Source organism: Lycium ferocissimum, chromosome 12 (assembly GCF_029784015.1).
Source record: "Lycium ferocissimum isolate CSIRO_LF1 chromosome 12, AGI_CSIRO_Lferr_CH_V1, whole genome shotgun sequence".
Taxonomy (NCBI): domain Eukaryota; kingdom Viridiplantae; phylum Streptophyta; class Magnoliopsida; order Solanales; family Solanaceae; genus Lycium; species Lycium ferocissimum.
In genome coordinates, this window is record NC_081353.1 from 23,218,496 (window position 1) to 23,228,882 (window position 10,387).

The 10,387-nt window shown below is 34.8% G+C and overlaps 1 protein-coding gene across 1 annotated transcript; it reads right to left on the reverse strand.

Annotated features, from left to right (window-relative positions):
- Nucleotides 1–3,261: 3,261 nt before the first annotated feature.
- On the reverse strand, nt 3,262–4,502 carry LOC132040565 (defensin-like protein 19). The gene is made up of 2 exons (XM_059431213.1): nt 4,410–4,502; nt 3,262–3,687 (listed from the first exon to the last, which is right to left on the reverse strand). Exons 1-2 carry the CDS (start codon nt 4,468–4,470, stop codon nt 3,485–3,487), a joined length of 264 nt encoding a protein of 87 aa, XP_059287196.1. The 5' UTR covers nt 4,471–4,502; the 3' UTR covers nt 3,262–3,484.
- Nucleotides 4,503–10,387: the final 5,885 nt, after the last annotated feature.

Sequence of the window (10,387 nt, forward strand, 5' to 3'; positions counted from 1 at the left end):
CTCACAAGATGTGCAAAATAGTTGTTCGTCACAAAGGAGGTGCAACTGCGGGTTGATTGTCAAAAATCTCACTTCCTTTGCAACGAACAACTATTTTGCGACATCTTGTGAGCAATGGAAGGGAAAACTTGAAGAGTAGCAATGGAAGGAAAAAATGGAAGAGAAAACCTGAAGAGAGGGAAAGAAAATAATGGAAGGAAAACTTCAGCCAACCATAATATTTAATATGGACTGAGTTATATTTGGGTGAAAAGAAATTAATTTGCGGGGCGGGGCGGGGCGGACATGGTTTTTTTAGTTAAATCGGGTAATTATAGGTGGAATTGGGGATTCTGTCAACTGAAGAGTAGAGATGAATACTTTCTTAACGGGACGGATATATTTATCTACTTTGGCTAACGGAGGGTATATTTAACTAATAAACTAAAGTACAGGGGTATATTTGACCCTTTTCCCTTAATTTTATGTTGTGATTTATCAATTAATTTTTCTATGTACGTATATTCATAATTGTTTTTATTGCTTTTGGTTTGACTAATGTATAAATATAATTTCTAAATTAACTAATGTGTCGCGCGATGCGCGGATATGTTCACCAGTGATATCATACAAGATAAACATGATGACGTTCAGTTTCATTCTATGTTCTTTGTATTTTTTTTTAATCATTTTCTTCTTTGAATTTGGAGTATGTGGAATTAAAATTTAAAATTTTTGGAAGTGTCAGCTTAATCAAATACCTGCAAATTATGAGGGCTTGATTGTGTAAGAAATATGTTTTTCTTTTTAGGAAATATGTAGTTGTGGACACCGTGTTGAATTTTATAATATATAATTTTATTTATGTTTCTTCTTTTGGGACGTTTTTCTAATTAAAATCTTATTTTTGAACCCTTGAGGCGGGGATGAATGTATATTTATTGTGCTCTGTTTGTAAACCTTGTGGGTAATATATACATCATCACGTCGTTGTTAATATCGCTAAAAGTATTTTTCGAATTACTCATTTCATTTTTTTTGGATAAAAAGTAAATTCTATGTAGACACACGCATCAATCATTATAAGGTATATCATCTCCACAAATATATCAAGAGATAAAATAATAATAATAATAATAATAATAATAATAATAATAATAATAATAATAATAATAATAATAAATCATATAATTAATTAAATTGAATGGTAAATGACAGACATTGTTTATGCATCTAAAATTGAAGATTATTTCTCAAATTTAAAGTAAATTTGCTTTATGTAACATTAAGATGCTTGAAAGTAACATAATGCTATAAAGTCTTATACTTAAATATAAACAACATTAAATTTGTCTTTCGTGAAATGAACGACGAATAAAAATCTTAAAGAGGAAAACATATTAATTGAAGTTGGATAATAATATAACACACTCTGTAAAAGAAAGATTATTAGTTAGCAGTTAAAACTTTTCACTACGCCAATATTTCTGTTTTGTAACTCAAAATTTTTATGGTGTACTAGTGTTTTGGTTAAACTAGGCATTTAGACATGAACCAAAGGGAAAATCAACCATCAAGGCCAAATACAATGCGCAATGAGAAACAAAAACAAAACAGTATACCTTCAATTGTTTGCTTTGAAGATTACAGATGGATGATATCTTCCTACTTGTATATAAACACAATATCAATTTTTATCAAACATGGACTAGAAATTCAATTTAACAGTTTAAACATGTTAAAGTAGTTCAATTTTCAATCGGTATCTTATTTTACACTATGAACTATTTACTGATGAACTTTGGGATAAAAACTATGGATGATTTAATTTGAGAGATTTTTCATGTGCACAAGGATCATTTTTAATTTTTATATGCAAACAATCACCTTAAAGTGACGGAAGAGTTTGGCATTAACTCATATCCTTTATATCCATTTAAAAGATTAAAAAGGGGTACTCTATCATACCAACTCAATTGAAGATCATGCCGAGTTGTCATGTAGATATGTCTTTTTCGACATGATTATTATATCAAGTTTGGATCTAGAAAACATTGTTAAGAGAATTGAGGATCTGCCTCTTTAATTTATCCCAAATTCGACATGTGGGGGTATCGGCCTAATCTCTCCTACAAATTTGTACTTTGCTTTAATAAAATATTGGTTTTGTATTGTTTTATTTTAAAACTAGGGATTTACCATTTCTTCAATAATTTTAATCTAGCCTACTAATGTCAAGAGTTCATGAACAATAAAACGTTTTGCAATACGTGAAAGAAGAAAACAAATCGAAGAAGATCTGTGTTTGCTTATCTTACATAAGCACGTGAATCTAAGCTACTTGTAATTACATGATTGAAATATTTAAAGACAGCAATCTAATTTGGATTGCCACGTTAGAACCCAATTGAGGGTTTGTAGAATTTCATGCCGCCGGGCAACCAATTGGAACAAACAAAAACAAAAGTGAAGTTTTGGGAGGATGAGGTGTACGAAGACCTTACCCCTACCTTGTTTGCGCAGCTTAGAAGTGATTAGAATATATTTGACCTATTTCAAGCATCAAATGATTTAATGGATTCCAATTTGTAGTTTGTTTAATATGCTAAGATGATAGTTTATAAAATTAATTAAATAAAAGAGTACGTTAAAAAGGGAAAATTTGTCAAATCCTTTTTTTTTTTTGATACCATTACTCAAATCATAATCTTTTTACATTAATAAAAAATCGATTAAAATAATTCATAATACCAAATGAATATGAGTTGATACACCACGCAATATGAAGATTAATAATACCAATCTAACACTAAAAATTCACATAACACTAATAAAACACTAAAATAATGAGAGTTAAAGAATCAAATAGTGTCTCGCAAAAGGTTTTATTTTCATCAATTCAACCACCTTAGGTGCATCACTCTACAACAACATCATAACAGTTAAGAGTCTATACGAATCACATATTACATATACTCACAATAGAGAAAAGAAATACGGAGAAGAGAAGAATCTAAAAAAAAAAAAAAACACGCTTTCAATTCATCATCAATCGGCATCTTTTAATCCTTTTATCTTTTTAAATTAATAAAAAATCAATTAAAAGAATTGTTACAAAGAAATCAAAACAAAGAAGGTAAATATAATATCGCAAAGCACAAAGCAGATTAGTAACCTAGCCAAATTCGAGGGGATGTGTCTGAAATTATCCAAATAATTAATACTCTTTATGGTAATTATTTTTGTACCGATGCCCTTCATGGTACGTACTTGACACAACTATTCATTGAACCACAACAAATATTTATTTAGCAATAACCATAATCACATCAACACTAGTAGACAAAGCATACAATACAATGAAAGCAACACAATTGCTCATCAGGCAAAGCCTGACCAAAAAGGTTCAGACTAGGGACTTAAATCAACCTTATTACACACATAAAATAGGTAGGTTCTTATTTATTTATGTAGTCAAAGCCAACCCTTGAGACTCTGAAGTTCCTCAATGATGGCAAGGAGAGTAGCAGTAGCAAGCATATTTTGCCCAGTGATATTTGTGACCCCATGGTTTGTACTTCTTACATATACCATATTTAGCGCCAAACCAATGCTTGCAATGATGGATACATTTGTAAGAGTAATGGCAAGGCCCATTCCACTTGTGACTTTTCTTCCAACAGTATTTACCTTCTGCCATTTGCATTTCTGCGAGAACAGGAAAATTGGAAAAACCATGATTTGTACTTGAAATAGAAATTTTCAAAAACTCCCTAATGACCTCCTGCCTCCGTTTCAGTTTATTGGACCTGTTTGTCTAGGCACAAAACTTAAGAAAGAAATAAACACTTTTGAAATTTTGGTCTTAAACATGTCATGATACATTTGCGTAGCTTTAAAAATTATGCCACTAAGTGTTTGAAATAGAAATTCTAAAGTTAAATTGTGTTCGAATATAGAAAGATATTTTAGTATTTCTAGAAACTAAAATGGAAATAGCATCACAGAAAAGAAAACAAATGATGCAATATACTAAGGATACCTTATGTATGCCGGTTGGAGGACTTTATAAAGTAACATTCTTGAATGACCTACTATACTATTTGGAAAAAAAATAAAAAATTCCAAGTCTACAATTTGGTTATAAATTTCATCGTGTTGTAACTTAAAATAATGTGATATGAAAGATAGTAGCAGTAATAAGTTTCTGAAGATAAAATAATATAATATTGGAAAATAGATATATCTTACTCTTCTATTACCTCTTACACTTTAGGAAGAGTTAGCAGTACATAATTCAATACTAGATCTATTTGGGATCTTCGCAAACCATAACTCGAATCAATGAAAATAAGAAATACTGATAATGATGAATATACATGTAATATAGTTGTTAAAAGAATTAGTTATAGCTTTAATTGTTGACTCACCGGTTGCAGCCACAAGGAGGATGCAAAAGAGGAGGACAAGAAAAGTAGTGTACTTGGCCATAGCTATTCTTTCTAGTGGATTTCTTGGTGAGGAAACAAATAGTTGAAATGGTGGTATTTATAACAATGGAAACTCATAATGTCAACTTAATTCCATTTGATTTGTTCAAGGATTACGTTGGATGTTTGCTTAGTTATAAGATGGATAATAAAAAGGACACATCAAGTACAGAGAATTAGTCAAGCTCAATTAGCATTTCTTTAGTTGAAGAATTTGAATGGATCCAAGAGTCATTATTTGAGCGATAAAAGTCTTCTACTTCTATATGTGCCAAACGTCAAAGCCATCCTGGCTTTTCGCTCCTCTTCTTACAGTCAAGCGTTTCACTGCGCTATAACTGATAGACCACCTCGATTCCTCTTCTCCATAATAACTTTAATACAGATTATAATTCATGGGGCACAAATTAAAATACCTTTGATTGATCTGATCCTGAACGAAGGCATCAGCATTCTATCCATTCTCAGATGGCCTCTCACCTCCACTAGATATAAAACCTGTTTACTAGTGGCGTTGACTAGGGGATGTTGCCTTTAATAATAACCTTTAAAGTGTCCAAATACTAGTGGAAATGGATTTTATCATGCATAATATATACTCCATCCGTCTCAAAAAGATTGACACTTTTCGCTTTTTGAGAGTCAAACTTCTTAATTTTTGACTATAAGTCACCATGATTAATAATTTAAAATATTTAAAAGATGTATGAAAAAATAACGGTCAAAGAACAACTCGTTTGACGCTCGAAAAACGAAAAATGCCAATCTTTTTGGATACTTGTCCTTTATATTAAAAATAGATATCTATTTTTACTTGTCCAATTTGGAAAACCAAGAGATAATTTACCATTTCATACCTGTTTTACCCTATCTATTAATTATTGGGTTGAAAACTTTAATGAATTATTAGTAGCTGCACAACATATATTTAAAGTGTGTTAATTTGAACTTAAGTGTGTTTGTGGGTGCAAATAAGCACTAAATGAAATTCAGAAAGTAAGATAGATATACATATTGCTGATCTAGTTAGCTCACATATGGAAAAAATTATGTCTTCATTTGATCACTTGTGTACATTTGCATGTAGTTCCTTATTAAGATATTAACGTGATCACATTCAGCATAGAGAAATAGCTAACCTTTTCGAGCACGTGTCATTGCAGTCAGGGTTAGCTACCTTATGATTGCAGGTGCTAGTTGTTTGCTTTGGGAGATAGATGGACACACCCTCCATGTGACCCCAATTGCATGTATGCATGGCCATTTTTCGCAAACCCTTCCATAATAGTTGATTTCAGATAAGATTCATTTCAGAATGTCCCGTCTTTATCGTGGTAGGATACATTTTTACCACTAAACCACTTGATAGAGGTTGTACATCCACCAAACAAAGTATGGAGAGACCTAAACTAGTTCTCTCAGACAGTGCAGTAGGTAAATAACACAAGATTTTACCGTGGAAAACTACTTGCTCAAGGGATTAAAAACCACGACCTACCACGTAGGATTTCACTTCACTACACTGAGCAACTTTAGACTACAACCTCTTGCAATCTAGGAATTTAACTCACATAAATACCTCACCCTTACGATACACCTATTTTAAGCTACAACTCTTGACTACCCTTAGCCAAGCACACAACCACGTTTGACTAACTCTAGCCAAACCAACTAATACACTTGACTAACTCTAGCCAAGGGTACCACTCAATAGATTGAATAGGTAAACTGCCTAACAACTACTGAGAATTTAGGCTACCTACAACAACTTCTTGAAGAAGAGTAGGTTTACCGTTTAAAGAACAAATGAACAAAGACTCACAACAACCTAAAGATCATAGACATAATCTGGTGTCTGGATCAGGTTCTTCAGCTTGTAAGTGGCTTTGTTCTTGAAAGCACTTGAGAACTCGTGGCGGTAAGGATTTGCACAAGATAGTTTTGGTTTTCAAGTGAGGCACAATACGTTGGAACAAGTTGTATATATATTGGGGAACATGTGGGTGAGATATAGACCACTCATACCATGTTTGACTTAAGGCATGGGCCAACACTACCATCTGTAATAGTACGAATATAAGTAGCGGCTTTACGACTATTACCGTTGATCGTACAACATACGTAAATAGCGATAGCGAACCGGTCTCTCTCCCTATTACTTCAACAGTTTGGCAATCATCAAAACATATAATGTACGTACTTTGTCTTATCAATTTCTCCCTTTTTGATGATAACAAACTTTGACACAATGTTCCCTTGAGAATCAGGTCCTACTTGTTCCCTTTGCGACATAGACCAATTTTAAAGCATAATCTTAATCACAGCATCGTAAAACAACAACATCCCTCCAAACAACATCGCAAAACAATAACATCCATTCATCCTTCCCCCTTCTAGCTTCAACGAAAAGTAATTAAGGTACAACATGAGAAGAACATAAACAAGTAAGATTAAATTCCTTGAAGTAGAGTAATCACACACACAAAAAAAGATAGTCGAATCAGGACAAATATATAATAACCCGACTACCATTATACCATCAGTCAAGGGGAAAGACAACAAAAGGACAGGCAATAACAAGGTTTTAGACAGAAGGGATGAAAGGAAGGATAGACACTAGGAAGTATTACTGGGGACGGTTCAGTGCTCGAAGGAGCTTATCAACTTTCTTATTGTAAGCATGTTGATCTTGTAGTATCTGATCCCTAAGTTCGTCCATTACTGCTTTCAAGTGATTCCGCTCAAAGCGCAACCTCTCATTTTCTTCCTTCATTTGGTGACAGGAACTGGTTTCGTTGGTTTCTTCAGCCAACTGATCTGTCAAAAGAGCGTTCTCAGCCTTGAACTGTTGAATTTTTACATCAGTGGCTTTTGAGCTTCGATCATGGTCGGGAGGATCAGAGCTGCTCCTTCAGTCACACACTCACAATCTTCTAGGGTAGCCATAGAGCATATTTTCCTCTGTCCCTAAGGTAGCTTTTCCAGTTCTTATGTTGAAATTCTCGAGTACCTTTGTTAGAAAAAACCCATATGGGAGACCAGGTTTACCTTGCTTAATGCTCACTGTATTGATCATATGTCCATTCATGATGGCTAGTAGATTGATCGGTTCAAAAGCTGAAAAGGCTTTCATGGGGATCAGATGTGTCTTAGTGACACCAGTGCTTCCCCCAGCTCTTGGTATGAGTACCTTGTCCACAAATTCAAAAACCAGTTGATAATTAGGCTTAAGCTCTCTTTTGAAGAGATTTTCATTAGAGGCTGACTCTTCTTCCTTAACAATTGCATTTTGAAATAGGTAAAGGCCCTTCCGGTTACAGTCTTCAACCCCTCATTCCATATTTCCAAGATTTTTGCTAGCACTGACTCAGTTAACACAAACTCTGTTACATTCACTGTTAGAACCAGATACTATCATCCAAGTGGCATAAGCTTGTGTACAGTTCAATCACTTCAGCTTCATACACACTAGGTGCCAGTGGAGTAAGGAGATGAGTCCAATTTTGAAATTTCTCCATTTCCAACAGTTCCTTCATTTCTATCTCCTTGCACAAGTTTACATCAATCATCGTTCTAAAAGGAACTATCTGCTTTCGTAAATTTTCCTCTTTTTCTTTCTTATCAAATGCATTTCTTGTCCTTTTAGAGGAACCTAGTTCCTCGCTCATGCTTATCCCCCCATCATCATTTTTACCTTGAGATTCCTCAGTTTTCTTGCCCATTTTCATGACCAATGGAGTACTCATACCACCCACAGTATTTTTTCCCCTGTCAAGATTTTCGATCTGTTGACCTGCAGAGTTGTCAGTGCTACTACTTTCAAGAGTCATCCCTTCATCTCTTTCGCTCGATCTTTTTGACGAAGAGTCTGATGTTGACAGATGTGAACACCCATCGCTATCAATAGAGTCGTATTCTTTACTTGAGTCAAACAGGGCAGAGAGAGATGTAGATTTTCCCAAAATTCTGCGATTTTCGATTCCAAGAGAGACCGAGATAGGGGATTTTGAGGTTGATTCAATGGTATTTTGGTCTGAAGAGATTGGATTATTTGAGAATGATGACACAGAATCCATAATCTTGGGTTAGAGAGCTATTGGTCACACTGACCAAGTGGTTGGTACGGGGGAGGACATATGAAACGATTTGAAACGAAGAAGAAGACGTTATGTAAAGGAGAGAGAGAGATGGAGATCACCGGTCTAAAAGTGAGAAAAGGAAAAATAAAGACACTATAGATTATTTTAAAGTGACAGAGATGGCGGTTTAGATGGAGTGCAAGAAGAGAAAACGGGTCAGTTCATGAATAAGGCCACTCTTCAGAAGAGACACATTCTATGAATAAGGTGACGCTTGACTGATGTGGAACCTTTTTGTAGTTCAGAACATATGTAAGTATTGAGAAGCCTACTAACTTGAGTTGCGGAGAGAGCAGGTCTCTACCATGTGTACACCTTCCTCCAGTGCCTCTTGATTTGTGCTTTCAATGTAATTTTTGACACCAGGTTCTTCAACATTTTAAATATCCATATGTTACAACTTCCTTATCCTTTTGATCATTTTCCATCCTCTGCTTCATCGATTTTTCAATTCTTCCCATGGCTCAAATTTCTCTGTCATTTGAAGTTTTCTTTTAACCATTGATGATTCTTCCCTGCGATATCTGTCATCAAGGATGTGTTCTTTCTTTTGTTTACCGAAGGAACACATTCTATTGTGAAGGCCTTGAAGAGAGACTTATTTATCTCAATCATGAGCTAGGAACTATTCCTCAATCGTCTTGATAACTTCCTCTCTACTCAGCCTGTAAATGATGTCACTGATTCAATTTGAGAACCCAAACCAGCTTGGGTCCTTTGTAGTCATGGAAGGGATGAATTAGACTTCTTTTAGCCCACCTGGGAAGTACATTTCCCTTTCTATTTTGAAGTCCTTTCTTTTGAGAACCGACTCCCTTCATTCTCTTCTAAGGACCAGCTCCTTCAATCCTAACTTTTTGCTTGATAAAGTTCTTATTCCCTTGAGAAAGACCAATTTTTGCTTTACAGGCATCCTTGTAGTGACCAACCTGCCCACAATGAGTACATACCCAGTTCTCTATTATGGAAACGTATTTAACGTGGGGATTGTAGGGCATCTTCTCCTTCTTAAAATCGAGTCCTTATCTACTACTTTCCTTACTCTTGTGCATGGAAATGATTGCATCAGAAGACCAGGTCCACTTAAGAGCTTTACCGAGATCGAACTTTACCCTCTTCACCTCTTCTTTTAGTAGCTCATTTTTCTCAATCTCCGTAGTCAAACTTAGTTTCACTTTCTTGAGTTTATTTTCAAGCTCCTCTTGAGCCTTACTGGCTTCATTCTTTCCTTTAGAGGAAGTTCCCATGCCCCTTCTCATTTGACTTTCCAACATAATGTTTTGCTGATTAGTCTCATTGATTTGTTTCTTCATATCCCCAATGGAGACTAACAGGTCATCTCTTTCTTATTCCACTTCACCGATCTCATCATTCAGTTCACCTTTTTCAGCAATGAGAGCATGATACACATCAATTAACACACTTGATAGCGATATGAGTTTGTTTTGAGAATATACTTTCAAATTTTCTTGACTTCATAAAAGTTTACCTCTCCCTTCTCATTATCATCATCTATCTCTAATTCAGCCATTAGTGCAAAGATTGACTCATATTTGGTTGCTTTATTTTCTATGGCCACCATTGTGTAGTTCCTTGTTCATATCCATCTTGATCCACTAGAGGAACCTCCCCCCCCCCACCCCCAAATGCTGCAAGCACCTGATTTACTATCTCATCAGTGGACTCATTTCTTCTGAATTTTCTGTCGAGAACCTGATTCCTCATCACAATTCTGACACAGTTGTCCTGCTTGTTTTGAGGCCACTCTTTAACAAAGTG